This window comes from Macrosteles quadrilineatus, unplaced genomic scaffold (genome assembly GCF_028750875.1).
Source record: "Macrosteles quadrilineatus isolate MER2022 unplaced genomic scaffold, UCM_ALF_1.0 Scaffold_2__2_contigs__length_208266976, whole genome shotgun sequence".
Taxonomy (NCBI): Eukaryota; Metazoa; Arthropoda; class Insecta; order Hemiptera; family Cicadellidae; genus Macrosteles; species Macrosteles quadrilineatus.
Window position 1 is genome coordinate 195,840,883 of NW_026542595.1, and position 20,455 is coordinate 195,861,337.

At 36.7% G+C, this 20,455-nt stretch overlaps 1 protein-coding gene across 4 annotated transcripts; it reads right to left on the reverse strand.

Annotated features, from left to right (window-relative positions):
* Positions 1 to 306: 306 nt before the first annotated feature.
* Positions 307 to 18,960, reverse strand: LOC128985516 (beta-galactosidase-1-like protein 2). 4 transcript variants are annotated; one of them, XM_054405094.1, is made up of 14 exons: positions 18,864 to 18,960; positions 16,249 to 16,371; positions 11,524 to 11,767; positions 10,843 to 11,028; positions 10,304 to 10,442; positions 8,687 to 8,840; positions 7,495 to 7,647; positions 6,203 to 6,349; positions 4,971 to 5,155; positions 3,327 to 3,472; positions 2,501 to 2,611; positions 1,904 to 2,116; positions 1,235 to 1,466; positions 307 to 516 (listed from the first exon to the last, which is right to left on the reverse strand). In XM_054405094.1, the coding sequence occupies exons 2-14, from the start codon at positions 16,334 to 16,336 to the stop codon at positions 430 to 432; spliced, it is 2,085 nt and encodes a 694-aa protein (XP_054261069.1). In that variant the 5' UTR covers positions 16,337 to 16,371; positions 18,864 to 18,960; the 3' UTR covers positions 307 to 429. The 4 variants fall into 4 exon arrangements, with proteins under 4 accessions (XP_054261069.1, XP_054261068.1, XP_054261070.1 ...); XM_054405093.1 differs by lacking the exon at positions 18,864 to 18,960 and adding an exon at positions 18,814 to 18,829; XM_054405095.1 differs by lacking the exons at positions 16,249 to 16,371; positions 18,864 to 18,960 and adding an exon at positions 14,826 to 14,950 and having other exon boundaries at positions 308 to 516.
* Between the last annotated feature and the right edge of the window lie 1,495 nt (positions 18,961 to 20,455).

The window sequence follows — 20,455 nt, forward strand, 5'->3', positions numbered from 1 at the left end:
TCCAATCACATGTTTTATTCAGTCTAGGGTGAAAATAGAGAAGCCTGTACATTACAAATTTTTGATGAAATGTTCGACCACTGGACGACCTATAGTATTATTTAAATATGTAAGCTTAAAGGGAAGTCGACTATGAATAACTGTGAAATCTATGGTAGCTTACAATGTTTGGTGCAAATTTACAAAGTCTTATTTTTTATTGAAAATAAGTTAGCTTAATAGATTAAAATTAAAATAACTATTGGCGTAGTAAAAATGGTCATGTATTCTCTAACAACGTAAATGAGCTCTGTTTTGAGGATGTGTTGGGTTTCACAGGCTAAATAATTAAAAACTATTGTAAAACTAATTTATTAAAACAAAATTATATCTACAACCGTTAAAAATATACAAAAATATACAATACTTTTTTGACTCACAGAAAGCTTTTTATTGACTACTTGCTGGCTTGAGGAACGATGGTTCGGTGACCAACTGTATCATTGGAGCATTGAAATAGTGCTCGAATATGATAATCTGAAAAATAAAATAATCACTTCTTATAAAGTAATGCACATTCTACTTATAAAATCAAATTAAAACTTTAAAACTAACATTAATCATAAAATTTTTTATCTTATAATTTTCCCCAATCAAACAAAACAAATAAAGGATGTAAAATGAAATTTAGGGATGAAAATGCTAATCTACCACTTTCCCAGAACCTCAAATTGTATTATTAGGAAACTTTATAAAAGAATGCTGCACATTAGCAAGAAAGAGTTCAAATGTGTCATCACAATAGCCACCATTGATTACCTTATTAGTCTGCTGATCATCCCCCAACAGTACTATTTTTTTTTATTTATGCTTAAAAACAGAAGTCAGGCAAAACAGAATTTATGTACTTACTTACCTTACCTTACTATAGTCCATTCACAAAATGTTTGGCAGTTTTGGGGGAAGTTCCCCTTACTTTTCTTTCTTAATGTTTCAGCAGATTTTCGTTATGGCAACCCTCAGCTCATTGCTTTAAAGTTAGGATCAAGTAGAAGGGATAGATTTCTTCCCCTAAAATGGCCTACATTTTGTGAAGACATAGATTAAAATTGAATACCTTACAAGATTAAAATTAAATGTTGCTTCCACACTATTTGAAAAGTTAAGAGAACAGAAATATTCCAAATTTAGTGCAAATAGTTTGGCATTCTTCTACTATCCTGACAACATTTCTATAAGTTGTATGTTTTCTTACCGTATTCTGTCCCGCTCGGAGCAGAGGCGCTGGGATATACATCGTCTGTTGTGGTCCTCCGGCGAAGTATCGTCCGATGTTGAAGCCATTGACATACACAACTCCCTGCTTCCACCCTCGTACATCCAGAAATGTGTCCGATATCTTGTCTGAACTCAAACCAAAAGAGGCCTTCACTAAACTGGGAGCTGCCTTCTCACCCACGGTCACACGGTCTTGCCAACCCGGCAAGCTGAAAACAATAATTTTAACTTCGACTGGTAGTTCAAAATGTTATCTTAATGGATCCTTCCTTCTAAAGACAAATCAAAGTGAATTTAGATTAATTATATCCCTAATGAAATGTTTTAAGGGGTCAGAAATCACCTTGGTTGATCCTTTTTTAAAGATCTTATACTCCAAGAATGTTTGAAAATTTTATGATACCACAATGTCAGCAAAATTTTCTATGTTACCACGAGTGGTGAAGAATCTAGCGATGATACCACAGACGTCATCGAAGATAGTATTATAACTGTGAAAATGGGGAATATAACATCATCTAATAATGCCAACATTTTTTGCGACCGCAGATGCACAAACTTTAACTGCAACCGCATGATTTTCCCATGGATAATATTCGGTCCTAGTTAGTTCAGCATTGTGGGATTCTGTATTTAGCAGGCTCACCTAGTGACCCAGTCAGCCAGGAACGGCATCCCAGTGACATCAATACCAGATGTGAACTCTCCTCCTGTGAGGGACATCTGGTTGTCAGGTCCCAGTCCTTTCTTCTGCATCAACCACTCCAACGTCTTGACGAAGTTGATCCTGCCACAGTTCTCCACAAGGATCTCCAGTGTGTAGTCCCCAGGATCGACTGACAACTCCAACTCTTCCTCTCTACACAGAATATACGTTAAATGTCACATTTGGCCAGATTCCTAAATGACCAGCGCAGGTACCGGGACCGTATTTATTGTGTGCGTGTGACAGTAATGTCTTTTATGTTATTTGTACCCTGACAATGCTCTATTAACGGTGAAACATGTAGGTTTTTAACCTCACATCAGCAACAGTTGAATTACTTGACGAGGTAATTAAACCAAAATATTATAGTAATTTTATATAAAATACTTTTGGATACTTTGTACGGGTTTTCTATTTATTGAGCCACGACTCTTTAACATTCAGAAAGGCTTATATCCTTAAAAAACCGTAAATACTGAGTTTTGTAGCAAAACTAAATTAAAAGAAAGTTTATAGCCTACTATTACTATTACTTACTGAGAGGCCCAAAATCCAAACTGTGTAGTCTCCATGCCATCATTGAGGATTATGGTTTGTCTCTTTCCATTCACCAACACGATGGCAATGTCTCTGATTCTACCAGTCAGCCTGGAACAATGGGAATTGTGTTACAAACTAACTTAAACAATAACATTTACAGAGCCAATTTTAATGTCAAGGCTACCTTGTTTGCTCTCCCAATCAAAGGACTTTAGGCAAATGTACTTGATTGTGCTTTCTGGTTGTTTTAGTGTTGCATTACCACACTTCTCTGCTATAGTTCGGCCGCTTAGATAGCGACCTGAGCGCTAAAGCAAACCAATGCTAGAGGAGGTCGTTATCTAAGCGGCCGAACTATACCAGACATGTCTTGGTCTCAGTGTAAACACATACCTTTCGCTGGGAATACGAGTATCTCTTTATATTATTTCTTACGGATAGAGGTCTTTTTACTGTGTTTTTACTGTGTGTACTGTATTTTTTTAAATTTATTTGTGATGATGGTTTCAAACTAGGAAAATTTGTGTTTGTGGTTTAAAGCGTTCCCTTACTGCGTTACTCGAACTTTTCAGTTATCTAACTTATAGGTTGCAAGATTAAGACTCTACTGAATTTCCATCATCCTAAGAACATAAACACGTAACCTGAAAGATATTAGCAAAAGTCTCCTGTATATAGATATCATCTTTTGTCATGTTTGCATGAATATATTCCATTTCCTCCTAGGGTGTGTTAGATAGTTAAATGTATAAGTAATTAATACATCAGCTGATTTATTATTATTAAGTTTGTTAGTAAATATTCTGAATTCTACAGGGTGTACCTGAGTTTAGCTTTAGGCTGAGTCACTTTCAGCCCCCTGGTGTATCTGACGTATCCATAGCTTTGTTTCCACCCCCTCTCATCAGCTGGCAGATCCTCCATGAAAATAAAGTCCTTCCTGTTCTTCAGAACGCCTTGTGGTTCAGGCTGTTGCGGTAAACAGAAATTATTGTCAGTAACATAAATTAAATAGCCTACAACTAAGAAATGAGTAGGTAAAAATTGTACTTCGGTTAAGTGCTAGCGTTCCTCTTCGTTAGTAAAAAGGATCAAATGTGTTAGAAGGACAAAATTGCACATTTTATAGGGTTCTAACCTAATTCCAAGGTAAAATAATAATGCAAAACACTTTTCTTTTCAAAGATTACCCCATAAGGCCGGCCGCACACTGATCAGACAAAACGTCTTTTGACAAAACATTTTGTCGGAAGACGTCTTGTCGGAAAACAAAAATGTTATATAGGTGTGCGATGGTCTCAGACAAAAGACAAAAACAGGAGGGAAAACTAAATTCAGTCAGCCGTAGACCAGTGTTGTGAAAAGCCAGAGATTGTGTGGTGTTAATAAAATGGATGAGGAAGTGGACGTAGCAATTATGTTGTGGAACAACAACTTGCAGAACTAAACGAAGGAAGGTTGCATACATTTTCTGTATTATCTGCATGAATCTTAAATGAACAAGTACTAACTGTAAAGAAAATTATTACAAAATATGGAATAAGCTGAAATATTTGAAATTGAAATAACATTTCTTTTTTTTCTGCATCAATCGAAAATAAACAACCACTAACTGTAAGACAAATTATCACAATATATAGATAAGTTGAAATATTTAAAATTCAAATATTGTTTTATTATTTTCTGCATGAATCGAAAATGAACTACTGTACTACCAACTGCAAGAAAAATTATTATACATAGATAAGTTGTACTGTATCCGCCCTCCGCACATGCGCAGAACTATTTGTCTGATCGCGTTTTGGCTTCAGACGAAATATTGGAGGCGATCACAAAAACACCCAAAAACGTCTTCAGACAAAACAACGCGTCTGAAGCCTCTGTTGCATCAGTGTGCGATGCCTCCATTTAACTGCATAGTAGGCCACTCCCTTCCGACGTCTTTCGACAAAAGGTTTTGTCAAAAGACGTTTTGTCGCATCAGTGTGCGGCCGGCCTAAAGACTGAAGAGTGATTTACCTTCCTCAATCAGGTTGTAATTATCAAAAAAGTAGCATATTTAAAATCCATTTTCATTAGCTGTTTTGTCTGTCTCTTGTTTACAATCTGACTGTGGTTATTCTTAAACTGAAGGATCATTTGGTAGATTAAAGTTAATACTTAAACGGTTTATAAAGAAAGTTTTTCAGCAGCACTGGGCCTTTTAAAACACCTCAATCGTGAAAAACTATCTCTAAACTAATATAGTATAAAAATTTAAATTAAATGGTGTGTGTGGGTGTATGTTGATGTATGTGTATGTCTGATGTTGTGTTTCGTATTTATAATGTTGTCCTTATCTTTATTGTGTTGATAAATGTGGAAATGTGAAAGAAAAATTTCAATAAACGTAGGTTCTAGTACCTGAGGAGTCATAAATTTAAAATATAAAACTTGTCATCAAATATTTTAAAATTTGCATGTTTACCAGCTGTTTAACAATCTGCGTCCAAGGTAACTCCTGGGTGATCAACAGAGAGAGGGAGAGTGTACGAGGTAGTACAGGTGGAGGGGGAGGGTGGTACAGGTTGGGGTGCAAGTTGCGGAACATCTGCAGAGTTGCGGAGTACTTAGGTGTGTAGTCACCAGCTTCAGTCACCAAGGCATCATAGTCTGAAACGCATACGTAGGTATAGTGTATTGTTTTTAGGAAATCTTATATCTAGGGTCCAATATGAAGAAAGTTTCTATGCTTGAATTTTTCCTCAGATTTTGCTCTAAAAATTATATTAGGTTATGGAGTGGATGAACTGTGTAGCTTAGTTACTGAGCTCAGTTTTGTCTTCTCTTAACCCAGAATTATTTGTTATAAGCCCTCAACGTAACTATGTTCTGGTTAAAAAATAAGTCATACAGCCAGTGTATTGGGCAACTAAAATCTATTTTTGCAATAATATGAAATTAAACTAGAATAAGTTCACTTGCCTGAATGGCAAAGAGTCCAAACCATTAGAAGATAATTGACAGCAATTTCAACTAAGAAAGATAGTTGAAGACGGTGTCACTCTTCAGATTACACCTTCTTAGTTGAAAACGCTGTCAGTAAAATATTTTAATGTTTTTTGTTATGTTTCTTGTCCCAGTTTGGACTCATCAAGTAAGCCTGCCATCCTAACAGTACTGAAAATCCTAAAAAACCTAGGCCCTTCTGTTCTATGTTACATCCTTGAAATGAGTTCACATTGGCCTTGCAGGTTACGTTAGTTACATAATAACAAATAGAATGTGAATAGAAGTGCATTAACATATCCTTATAACAAATTATCAGTATTGGAACCACTGAGAAAATACTACACTAAGATCTCTACTAGTAACTATTGGGAAAAAGTGTAATGATTTTCTCTTGAGTAAAGTTTGATCTATAAAATGTTTTGCTACGTCCATGATCTAAAGGCTTGGGGAGCGAGCTGGTCTAGTGGTATAGCTTCAGTGCTCCGGAGCCGGAGGTCCCAGGGTCAAACCTTGCCAATCACCAACGGATTTAACTATGTGACGACCATCTGGGAGTAGCCTAGAGTAATAAGTAAAACAGTTCCGGGATAGAACCTAGCATCCTAGGATGTAAAGATAGGACGGAAAAAAAACCAAAGGCTCAATGAAGTCCAACATTTTAATGCTATTTTTGATGAATTTTCTCTAAAATATCTTCTAATAACTCACCATAACTGGATGTATCAGGATGATAAGATTCCTCCGTGTCATCATTGTTCGCTCCGTTTAGGAAACCAAACGTGGTGCCGCCGTGGAAAACATACAGGTTTACTGAGGCAGGGTACTCCAGAATTGTCTTCAGTTTTTGTAAGTATTCTAAAACCAGAAACAAAATCATAATCAACACAATTTTACTACTTTCTTTCTGGATAATTAGTCTTAAACCTGTTACACTAAGTGATTTGTTCACATTGGTGTCAAATTGCATGACAGTAAAACCGGGGCGCTGTTTTTGTTGTTGCTCTCAAAAATATCAATGGTGAGACAATAATTCACAATGTAATGTGATAGCAGGTTGCTACCAAAGGAAAAATTATCATAGTACATACAAAAACACACAATGATTCGTATCCTGGGGCACTTTGTCAAGTGTATACAAAGAGAGTGTTCTACACTTCACAGCTCTTTTGTCTAACTATCTTTGTCTACACTTGACAAAGTGCCCCAGGGGGACAAAATATCGTGTTTTTTTCTGTGCCTTTTGTGTGTACTACGGACTACTTCTAAAGTAAGCTAGCAGATATTCCTTTATTATATAGATCATAATCCTACCTATAAGTCTGTCATTGAACAAATCAAATGTAATATTTAATTTAGACGAATAATGATTACACAAAACCTGTTGTGAGAAATGTTTAGTAAGGGTTAATACGTTCGCTGCGGCCCACCAAATGGCGGGCGTAGCCCTTGTGCGGCGCAGCATCGAGCGGATCTGTTTTGCTTTAAAATATTTCGGTCTGACGAATAGCAAATGACGTGCGGTGATGTTCTGCGTTACGACGACTGTCGACGTAGTTTGCTGAAATACTCACAGATAGCAGCACTGTCTGGAACCAGCCGGTCCCATTGTATTGCCAATAGGAGGGGGAGAAAACGGGACAACATGTTGATTTCTAAGCTTACTAAAAGGGGATTTTACGGGGAAATTTACTACCAACCTACACCACAATAAAGCACCCATTCCTAGCTAAACGCAGATATAAAAATACCCGTTCTTCCCGGTGTGCTGCTGCTCAGAAATTTAAAGGAATGCAGGCGATGCCGCCACTCACCGGTGAGCGTTCAGCATGGCAGCAGTGAGTGGCAAGCAGCGAACATGTTAAATAAAATGTCTAAATCTGTTGTCTCTTTGGCAAGGAAATAGCTCAGTAGATTAGGGGCCGTAGTCAGTTCTGGTCCACAATCATGAGCTGCCAGAGTTTAAAAGGCTAATCAAGTTATCAGTGACTAGTTGGACTCACCTAGAGCAGGGAAGACTTCATGAACAGGTTTGTCCCAATGGTCAAACCACCCAGTCCAGAACTCTGTGACCAAGATAGGTTTGTCAGGCTGGAGCTGCCTCAGGGTCGCCAACTGTAGCTCAGGATCCATCTTAAAGTTGGCCGTCTGGAGCACTGCGGCAAAGACAAATTGTAGAAAAAGCAACAAACACTTTTATATGGTTATTTAATTGCAGAGCTATGAACAAACACTATCTGTTATATGTCTAGTAATTTTAATTTGTGTAGCTTTTGGTGGGAGGTCAATTAATCATAATCTTACAGGTTCTCCGATGGTTTAACACGTTCGTGGCGGCACGTCAAATGGCGGGCGTATCCCCAGTGCGGCGCAGCCCTCAGCGTCGAACAAACCCGATTGGCTTTCCAATTTTGGTCTGACGAATAGCAAATAACGTGCGAGGATGTCCTGCTTTACAACGAGAGTCGACGTAGTTCGCTAAACACCCACAGATAGCACTGCTTGGAACGTAGCCGGTCCCATTGGAATTTTATTGCCAAATGGAGGGAAAAAGACGGGACAAAAAGTAGATTTTTGAGATTGCCAGATGGGGATTTTACGGGGAAATTTACTACCAACCTGCACCACAACAAAATACAGTATACTATTGAGCAGTGCTGTGCGAGGTTTCAAGTTTCTAGCTCTAATCCTAGCTTAAAAATCAATCATTTCGTACTGCATTGTAGCTTGGGAGCGATTGCACCCACCAGGATGGCGTTAGGGTTCCGTATGGGAGCGATCGCACCCATGCCGCCGCGAACGTGTTAACTTCAGTTGTCACATTTTTGTTCAACTTGGTGATAAATTATGATGGGTACAATAAAAATACACTTAATTTTTTGATTATATTCATTATGTTTTCTTTATTATTTTATATGAGATCAAATATTAAATTTTTTATTTAAATTGGAAGTTGGGTAGGCAAAGCGGCGACAGGGTATCCTAGATGGTCATATGGAGATGCTACATTTACAACAAAACATTGGAATAGATAAATATCTAGAAGGAAATACACTGCATAAAATGTTACCCAGGTTAAATGCTGGTCTTATATTAGACCAAGGAATTTAGTGAGCTCCACTTGATCTAATTTTGAACCTTTACGATAAATAGCTGGATGTAAATTTACACAACTATACTTCTGCATGAATTTACCATTGAGCTCCGGAATCGCTCCGGTTTCCAAAGAAGGCTCCGGGGAGTCGGCAGTGAAGTAGAGACCTTTCACACCGTATCTATCCATCATCTTCTTCAGCTCCACCATGTACTGATGCTCTGGGCTGCGAAGGGATCCGTACTCATTCTCTACCTGAGCAAGCACTCTAAGTTAGTGGATAGATGGAAAAGAATTGATGGTAAAGGATAAAGTCAAATCCAGGAATCCTAGGATATGAATTCTGAATAATTGAGGCACAGATCTTGAATCCAAGAATTCTCCTAGAATACAGTATGTAAATTAATGTCTTGATCATCTATCTAGGTATCGTGGTAGCATCATTATTGTTTCTTGTGATCCCCAAAAAATTGCAATATTTTACATTCCAAAAGGCCAACTTACTTAAATTGTACCTAAAACAAATATAAAACCTCAACAATTTCACAAATTTTCATATAAGATTCCATTACATTTTAATCCTTGAATGGAGCAAATTGAATATTGAATATCTTTTGTTGAGATTCAGAAAATTCTATATTTAGATTTGACACATCACTATGTTAGGTAAAATCGCCAACAATTAGTAGGAAAATTTTCTCTTGATGCAATTAATACAGCACACTAAAAAGCTGGTTTACTTGTTCTAGACAGTAAGGCTCATTTGCTGCCGCAACCGTTGGTGGATGCCACGAGTTTAGTAGTAGCCATTACAGTGGGTTCCAGCTGTTCCAGGACTACCAACCTTAGCATTTCCACTCACCTCTAGAACGTAGGGATTGTACAGGTATTCTACAACAATTTCTGTATGTTACATAGTTTGATAAACGTTCCTTTATAGTTCGGGAGCAAACACTCGTTGACCTTGGATTGCATTGGGGATTCAACTTCTCCTCTAAAGAAGGATTTTATCATGTTAAGGAGCACTAGACGATGTTAGAAGCGGTGAGTTGTAGAATACGAAAGCTCCCAAATAAAGTTATGCTCGTTGAGGCCGCACATTTCTGCAATTTTTGGGTGCACTAGCAGAGATTTACCCCGCCCAGTATAATAACTCTCCTTTAACTTAATGCACTTACCAAGCTGCATGTCACAGCTACGAGTGTCGTGCCACTGAGCGTAAAAAGACCCTTACTTGTTTATGAGCGGCATTTATCCAAAAGAAATTGTTTGGAAGTCAACTAAATAAAATCATACACATTTTTAATAGCCCGGCTCTAAAAAAGAGCCAATTGATCAAAAAGAACCTAAATATGCCTTGAAGGCCTTATATCTATATAATTGATAGGTTCGGCCACAGAAAAGCTAGATACAAAGGAAACATTCAATGGTACACTTAAGCCGTGTCTAGCACCAGTCACTTGTGTGTAGTGCAAATTCTATTGGTCGTCCCCTTCTGCTCTCCTCTCCCCCCTCACCCTCACGTACAACAGTGCTCACTCTGTAGCAAGATCCTGTGCGCTACAACTACTGTTGTAAACAATAGCCGTTCAGGCTCTTTCTTGCTCAGTACAAGTATATTTTATTTTTCACCCCACCATTCCAGCACACGGTTGTTCCATAAGCATGTTTCCTCTGTATCTTACTTCTCTGTGATTTGACTAATACATCTACCCAACCTGAAACATGATGATTGGTCCACCATTGGCCATCTGTAGAGGGGTCACTAGAGGCAGCAGCTGTCCAAAGTACTTGTCTACACGACTGAGGAACTTGGGATCTGTAGATCTGACCTTGGCTCCATCAGCCAACAAGTAGCTGCGGACAGGCAAAAAATACATCAGATAACATGGAACGTCCATCCATAGTATCCCTATCAAAGAAAATGTTATCACACTTATATTCCTTCTAGTCCTGTTTGGATTAGGTTTGAATCAATAGGACCACTGTAGGCTATATTATTTGAATCCTTTTTAATTGTCATAAAAAACAATCCACAAATTACAACTATATATTTGATACACGCACCATGCTATACATATTAGGCCTATAATTAAAGTGGTTTAAATACCTGTAATGTTGATAATCCAAGTGGTTGTGTAACAACTAGTTTCGGCTCACAATGGAGCCTTCTTCAGGTTTTTCCAAGGACATTGTCACTTCTTCCTGAATAATAAACCTGAATCTAGTATTGACAACATAAAGTGTACTTATTTACCTCGGAAGCCCTCCAAAATCCCATTCGGCACAAATGTAAGGACCAGGACGAAATATCACAAGAAGATCCTCTTCTTTGGCCATGTTGATGAATTTCACAACATCAAGAAACCGAGACATTTCAAAACCTCCGTCCCCAAAGTCATATACATCTTTGTACGGTTCGTGTAAGTTCCATGGGGCATATCTGGAACAAACTGTAAATGTATTGTTCTGTTTTTAAAGTAAAGATGTATCAGTATATTTACCGTTCAACAACAAAATAAAATGGCTAATATTTTGAAACTGCACTAAAACCTATCAGGCTATGATTATGCTTAAACTAATGTGGGATTAATTTTTTTATGTTTACTGGCTGGGGTTAATATATTTGCTAATCAATCAGGTTCTTATTACTGAACACAAATGAGGCATATGACATTCAAAACAACAAACCTTTTCTTGTTTTCTATAACATGAGGATCAAAGTGTTTATCTAGGCTTGATTTTAAAATAGAACAAAAATCCAAAGCGGATCAACATTTCTAAAACTCATTCCTAGTGACAAAAAAGAGGCTAATTATAATAAGTTTTTAAAATCTCTCCATGATTATTTGTTTAGTTTGGATATTTTATTACACGTTTCAAGGCAAAAGGAAAGTCACATCACTTGGTCATTTGGTAATAAATAAAATAATCTCACGTTTCAACAGCGACAGCTCCCAAAGCACGCAGTTTCCGCAGTCTGTCTCGCCAGTAGTGCGGATGCACTCGGAAGTAATGTATCGTCCCACTGGTAATGGTTAGATTGAGGCCGTTCAGTGTGAAAACGTTTGGATTTGTCGTTGTCAAACCTACATTAGGTCCGTCTATCCCATAATACCTGTATACTGTTGCTGGTAGGGACGCCATCTTTAGGTATATGATAGAAGTGATGAGGACAAAAACTGTAAAATAAAAAATTTTGGTTACGGATTAAGATTAAATGGCTTAGATGGATTAGATGGATTAGATGGTTGACTGTCTTTTTAGTTACGGTATCTAATTTAAAATAGTACAACATTAATAGCTGGAGGGTTCTGGCATTTCTGTGTCCATACTACGTCACGAAGAATAATATAATTATGGGAGAGAGTGGAGCGCATTTGTAACTTGTACGTCGAACTACCGCCCTACTTGAGTGTGAACTGCAAGGAGGGAATTTTTTATGGTGGGACAGTTGGCAGCGCTTTTGTATTTTGTCTAATCAAAAGTGAGTAGAATAGTGTTCATGTCGGCTTCACCTGGTCACAGACTGCTTTATTGTTTATGTTTACATTAACACTGTTTTTTAAATATCTTTTAAAATTAAATTGCTTATAAAGTCTTTATTCATTTTCGAGTGTTATTGATCTTAATAGACAATAGACCTACAGGTAGTACGCTCAAGGGTCGGCCTCTTCGCTGCACAACAGTACAAAACAGCCAACCCTTTAAAAAATGACCAAACACTATTGAACAGGTTCAAACTATACAAACTATTATGTAGGCCTATATCATGCTGAAGATGATGTCGCAAACAACTTTCAATTATATGTCTATTTTTTGTATGCCTATGTCTATTTTTTGTAAGTAAATTGACTTTTTAAAGGAGTCTTCAGTAGTGATGCGACCTTGAAGAAAGTCCCATAAAACTAATATAAACTTGTGACCGCATAGGCCTAACGCCTTCCCAGGTTGCCATAAAAATATAATTTTAATTTAAAATTAAAGGTATAACTGTTTTCTAGGGAAATGCCTTTTTATTTTATTGAAAACAAACTGTACAGAAAATTAGATTTTTTTCCAAAAAATGAAAAGGCATTTCCCTAGAGAACAGTCATACCTTTATTTTGACAACAAAATGATATCACGGCACTACTGAGTACTCTTAAATAATCGCCGTGGCCAAATATTCAGCAGCTATGCTACCTGAAAAAATCTATGAGATATAAAAAAAAACTTGCTAAAACACACAAATCTAACCATTTAAAATTCCTATGAGATATTTTATAAAATAGCTTATCACCTAAATGGGAAATTCGCTAAAACTTGCTAAAACACACAAAACTTACTATTTTGCACCTAAAATTACAAAAAGCTTCAGGGGGAAGACCCCGGTCCCTCGTTTTGCAGGTACTAAAAAACCAGCAGGTACTTTTGCCCAGTACTATTCACCAAAGGCGCCATATACTTTTGCTACCTGTCCCTGCAGTTAAGTGTAAATATATTATTACAAGTGTTATTTGACATATTTTTTTTTTTATTTTCAGGTAACCTATTATTAACAAAATTGCACATTTTTGCAACAACATATATTCAAATCCAAAATAATAGGCTACTCATTAAATAATTATGATATTAGCCAATGTACAAAGATTCTTACCCGTCACATCAAAAGACAAAATTCAACGTTGAGACCAACATTTTAATTATCTAATGCAAACACTTGAGTCTTTATATCTTTTAAAGATTAAACCTATCACACAATAAAAACACTTCAAATCCAGTCATTGTGATCTGTAGGCCTACACTAAGCTTTGGGCCTTAGGCCGTTTCGTTTATGATGTGAGGTAGGATAAAAAGTACACTAACTATTATGAATCAACTCAATTCCAAAACACACTATACATTTAGAAAAAAACAAGTGTTGCAAGCAAAACAGGCGTTGTATGCAATCCCAATTAATCTCAATAGAGTCGGACAACATTTATTTAAAGTGGGCCTCTCCCACCCAGCTAAGCCACACACTATCGAGCTTAGTATGGATTGCACACGTATCTAGGATTCAAATTCGCCCAGTTAGAAAGATCTCAACGCTACACTCTACAGTGTAACACCTTAACCAACTGAGCTACCATGCCACCGTCGGCCAAGTGTGAGAAGTTCTATGATAGGCACACTAGCGCTCGCAGGTGAGATTCAACGAACTAAAGCCCCGTGCTATGTACTCGGTCTTAGGTTTTAAAATGTTAAGAACCTGGGTATTGATTTATTTTTTAAATTATAAGCACTGTGACGCTTAGCGCCACTATTTTATATAGTGCCACACAACTAAATCGCTGGCCTTGCGATCGGCACGCCTCCTTCGGTCTGCCGCTTGCCTTTTTTTCGAGAAACGTCAGGGAGCTACGAAATCGAGTTTTCCTCCGTCTTGTCTCTTGCCGCCTACCGTTGGAAAACCCTGCCGATCGCCCCCTTCTCATCTCTCCATGTCCTTCAAAAATCAGGATAAGTCGTTAATTATTAAATAGTGTTAGGATTAAGATGACAGGCTAGTTTAATTATTTAAGGGGAAGCCGGCAGGCTTTCGCCCCATTCGTAGAAATGTAAATTCCAAATTATATGATTACCTCGCTTAACGAGGTAATCATTCCTAGACATGCAATAATCACCACGTTGAAGTATTAATTCATTCAGGAATCGCCTTATGAGTCCAAATTGGATCAGTAACGAGCTAGGGAACGAAATTTACCTGTTTTATCATCATTTCCATTTTACACTAATTAGCAGTTTAGTTTGGAAGGTTAGCTATAGTTCTGTTTAATAGTTAAAAATAAGTAATCAAAGCTGGCTTGGCCTGCTTCTGGTCTGGGTAAAGATTTCCGCCCTCTGGTTCCCCAACAACGTTTCCAATTAAATTGTCATTTTAAGATGGTAGTAGAGTACAGCACTTTCTTAATTGCAACATGCTAGGGTCCTCCAGGCCCTAGCACCCACAACAGCCAATTACCAACACATTTCACTTAATTACAATCAATACATCACATCACCACAGAATCCATAACCAGTTTTCACCAATTATCTCTCCTTAGGGCCACAGCACAAGTTCATAAAATACTAACAACCAAGAAACAAACCAACATAATTTTTAAGATTCAAACAATCAAATCAATATTGTTTGTAATATGAATACAACCTCAGAGCAGAAAAGTTTAGTAAAAGTATTATTAAGTCAACAAATAAAGATCAAGTATGTCTAATTACCAATGAAAAGTAAACTTCCGACAAAAAATACTTTTGAAAATGTAAGTCTGACCATGATAGAATGCCAAACTTTGCTCTAAATAACTAGGTTAGGTACAACACTTTCAAAGCCACTGGTGCGAAACAGCTCAGAACAAGGCCACTATTTGTTTAAACAGTAGGCTTATTAAAATTAATGAGAGCCAGACATTTTATGTATGCTGTGTGCATACAAGTTGGAAATGTGTAGCCTTGGATATTTTAGGTGCAAAAATTTTTCCCCAGCTCAAAGCAAAGTTGTTAGCAGTTTATTACAATGTATAAAAGTCAGAAATAGTTTACAAATTTGGTAAATCTATTTTTTGGTATTAAAATCCAAGATAAATATGTAGTTAAACTTTCGTTTTTTTTTTTTTTTTTTTTTTTTCCTCTAAGGACGCTAGGCACGAGCCTGGAAAATTGTTTTTCACATTACTTCAGGCTAAACCTAGGGGTTGTGGCACTATCACTCAGATAAAATCCATTGGTGATCTGGCGGGATTTGAACCCGGGACCCCTGGAACCGAAGTCCCACGCTCTAACCACTAGACCAGCTCACTCCCCAAACTTTCGTAAATTAACAATTTGATGCAAGTCACTTTCAGACTTACCGGTAGCCTATAACTGAAGAGACGATATTACTTTGAGAGTAAATTTACTTGGGTAATAATCTGCTACAGTCCCAAATTTAATTTGTAATCTAGAATTGGGTTTAATATTCTCACTGAATGCTTGATAAATTTGTACAGAACATTTTCAAAGTTTACAACATAAATTATAGGTATGTTTAGTTCAATCACAACTTAATAGGTTAAGTTATTAACATAATATTCTCTAATTTTACAACTATTTAGTGCTAGGAAAATGTTGGACACAGATGACCTACAACCCTGCAATGAAACAAAACATTGTGTAATGCGTTTAAGGATCTGATAAACTGAAACTCTGTTCAAGGTATCACTTTGAACTTTGAATTCAATTAAAATCCTTAAACAGTAACAGAACTTACAACAAGAATATCTACTCTAGATATAATTTACTGTGATCTGTAAAAGAACCAAAAACCTCATTATGAGCAGTCTTCTTTGGTTTGCCCATTGGGACCAAACAAAAACAACAAAACAAAGGATTTCCTTCGTCTAAAGAACACATTTCCCCACATCTTTCACCATGAATCGCCCAGTTTGCTACAAGGAATGATATAGGCCTCTAATGACCGAAGGGGACTTCCACACACATTCGGTAAAATAGACGGTAAGTTACTTTATTTATTTAACTTAAATTTGTAACAGCACAAATAGGCATAACGGTACAAGATCCAGTATCAAAAAAAAATTTAAGACTGAGAAGGAGAAGCAGTAACTTAAGTTAATGAGATACTTAACAACCAACTAAGTTTACTCACCAAAAATCTTGAGTACAGTATTTCTTCTACAGCAGCTTCTAACATATTGGAATATCTTGACTACTGTTCGCTCAAAATTTGTCACCATTTTGTTCTTGAACAAGGATACTTTTTATCACATTTCTGTAAAGTTAATGAGTTTAAAAATAAGAAATAAGCATACTGTGACACCAAGTTTTTCTGTTCTCTTAAAATACTACCTCAGTGTTTCCCAACCAGCGTGCCGCGGCACACTGGTGTGCCAGTAGGCCTCTGTAGGTGTGCCGCGAAATTTTAAGTAGTTAAACCATTTTTGATCAAGAGAGAAACTTTTAATAAACAAACGTCAAGCACAAGTTTCCCGCTAGAACTGAAACCAGGGTTTATTTAATATTTCTCACTCATTATTGGTAAATTTATACAACATTTTAATCAAGCTCAATGTGTTATTATTATTTAAAACTTCCCACTTAATAAACACTAAGTACATATGTTGGATAACAAATGTGAGTTTTATATTTTTTACCTTGGTAAACCCACCTTTATATTATATACATATATATATATATATATATATATATATTTACTAGTAAAAAATAGGTTATACCGAGTAAGATGTAATAAAAAAAAAATTTTTTTATGCACTTACTAGATGTAACTTTAACCAACGATATTTTGTAGACAAGAGTGCCGTGACTCCAAACTTGGGAAACACTGTACTACCTTTTTCCAAAGAGTTGTAGAAGCAGGCACAGTTCCACAGAGAACCTACAATATACCAAATCCCCCCCCCACCCCCTGTGACATTTTCATTTGATATTTTAAATGTTAATCAAGATAAGTTACCCTATCCATTGAACAACTTTTTTGTGATATTTCCTTTGATATAAATATTTAATTTCTGTTATAGGTTTATTTAAGAAGAGGGCCGCCCGCCAATCTTTCACTATGCTCTGCGGTGTATGCCTAACTTACGCTTGGTTAGTTTAGTTCAATTTAACTTAGTGTATGATAATAACAAATAAGGCACCATTTCTGATTTACTTTTTTCCAAACTCATGAAAAAATGGACACAAATACAAATTGACGCCTTTGTAAATTAATCTTAACAATTAACTTAAGTTACACAACATTAATCAACTTTTGTTTTCGTAAATGTTACCTTGTTTGTTATTAAGTTAGTTTATCATCAACTTGAATCAACTTTAAGCCAAACTACACTAACTTAAATGTCTTAAGTTACTAATCTAATCAAACCGTTGCAGCAAAAGAAAGAAGTCTCCTTGAAAAGACCTTAAGTTTATGGTGCCTTAAAATGTTCATATTCAATACATACAATCAATAATATCGCGTGAGAACTAACTTATATCCGAGTACAGTTCCACAGATGACCTAAGACCTAAGATCGATGTAATAAATATCAATACGGTATAACTTATTTTGATTAACTTATACTTAAAATAATTTGGTTTAATAATACATTTGATTTATATTTTAATATTTGATTTGTTTTAATATTGCATTGAATTTAATTTTACCATGATATAAATTAAAAACAATAACAAAATCATTAATTAAGTTGTTTCTTTTCTTTTTAATGTTTTACAAACCTAACCTGCCTTGTTAAACTTTCCTATCCCAAGCGTGATTTATACAACTTCCTTACTTCTCGAGTGATGTAAAGTTGAAAAAAACTCACTCGGTGATGTAATGAAACCCATTTAAATAACATTGAGTGCTTTATTTACTTAAAAATATGAGTACCTCTATAATGGAGCCAACGACATTCAATGCTAGAAATCAGCTGTGCGCTTGAATGTTATTGTTATGCTTTAAGTATTTTCCTAACCTAGCTTTTGTTTGTAAAATAACGTTACTGTAAGAAGATGAGTGAAATGGATAGCCTAATGAAAAATATTGTACGTAACCCTATGTATATTGTCGGGTCAGGTAAAATCTTGTACGTTACATGTTACACAAGAGCGTGTTTACATCACTTAGGTGAATTATGCAACTAGCTTCTGGTCGTTGCACAACATTCACCTGCGTGATGTAAAAACGCTCATACTACACTTGTAATGTTAACTTAAGCTATTACACTTAAGTTATTAAACAAGTTATTAATAAGTTAATAACGTAAACAGATCATAATTCTCAATTCGATGCTTACACAGGAAAAAACACTTTTAAAGCAATATAACAACTTATTGAACCAAATTATTATCACTAGGCTTAGGCTTAGGCTAAGCCATATAAAAATAGTATTGAAACCGATAATATTCAGTGACTATAAGTTTGAAAAAGATCTATGCCTACCAATCTAATATACTGTATAATCATAAGAAATAATTTATTTATCTATTCATCCTAACGCAAACACCAGTTTACAAACAATACATTAATAATTTACAAAGTGCAGGATAAATTAATGATCAGGATTTTGTTTTTGTGCACAGGTATATAAAAATATATAAAACTAAACTAACTTGTCCTGTCCCTAATAGCCTACCGAGATTTTATCAAACACCAAATTTGTATAAAAGAGGTTAGAATACTAATTCATTGGATGTTATTTATACCACTTACAGTATAATCTTATATCCACATTAATTTTGATATTAAATAAATACCTTTACCTTAGAATACTGAATTTATAGAAAGGAAGTTATTAGAGTAAAAAGTAACTAATATAAGAGTAAAAATAAAACAATTACAGACAAAAGACCCTAGAAGTAAACAAAACAAAACCGAAAACAACAAAAAAGTCTATTTTCACTTTCACTATTTTCAGCAGCTGCAAATAATTGGAACTGATTTCTGATCCTGTCCAGACTAGGGACAATACAGTTTAAGACCTATGTAGCATCGAATATTGACGCGAGGCTCTTCAAAATTTTTTACGGTACTTCCTACGGCAGAAGTGAGTAGTGTCATTTATTTTTTTTTTTCCAAAATGTTGACCAATTGTTATATATAGAACGGATCATGCTTATTGCTTAGGCCGGGGCCACACGACGCGGATCATCCGCGCGGACAGTCCGCGTGGATGATCCGCGTGGTCCGACAACACATTGAATCAAATGAGAGTGGCCACACGGGGCGATCCTAAGCCGCCCGGGCGGATTGTCCGCGCCATGTCGCGGATTGTCCGCGCGATCATAAGCCGCGTTGGAGGGGATGACACACGTAGTCTTATGAGAGTGGCCACACGATACGGATTGTCCGCGCGGTTGGAGCTCATTTTCAAGCATTTGTAGTGTTTTTTTTTTCAGTTTGTGCTTGTGCGTTTCGGTTTATAGGTGTAAAATGTTCGATACAGACAAATCAATAGAACTTGTTAAAAAAATGTGGGATTTCTCATGTTGTACATTTCTCATGAGGATATCTTCCTTAGTTATATGCGGTCAAAGCAATTGAAGTAGCTCGTCAAACGATGCTATCTACATGCGATAGTAACAATAAAAGACTCCGAACTATGGTTTCGCATGTGCTCGTAAAAGGTTTGGAACACAAATGGTTTATCGGTTATGAAATGATGGACCCAATGATTTCGGTTTGCCTTAGGCTCTAGTTCACCACACGCTTCTCATGCACAAACTAACATACGTGTTTCTTCCATGACTACAACGGTAGTCATGGAAGAAACACGAGAAACACGTTCTCGTTAGAACGAGTGAATTAAACCATTTTATAATCTCAGTACGTAGGCTGGGAAAACTAAACCGGAAGCGGTTCATCCGCTCCGTGTGGCCGGGACATCGTCGCGCGGCTTATGATCGTACGATCATAAGCCGCGCGGACGATCCGCCACGTGTGGCCCCGGCCTTAGATTGATAGTCAAGTGACAAACGACATCTGCCCCATCTGGGTCGGGTAACGACCTCCCTTGGAAGCTGGAATCGAACCAGCGCCCAGCGACCTTATTTTTTTTACAGACACTGATGACATTTTCCAAGGAAGTTTATAAATTTATTGTATTCATCTCCCTCTTCGAGATATATGATCAATGAACGATTAAATATTCCGACAATGAAAATACATTTATTATTTGAAATAAACAAAGCCATTAATTTTAGTTGGAAAAATTGTACATTGACACACTTACTTAATGTGTGGACGGTGCCAAGTGCTACTGTCGCCTTTGACTCGAGCTCAGTGGCGTAACCAGCCGCCCCCGCAGACCCCGCGGTGCGGGGGGGCCCGCGAGGTTTAGGGGCCCGCGAGGTTA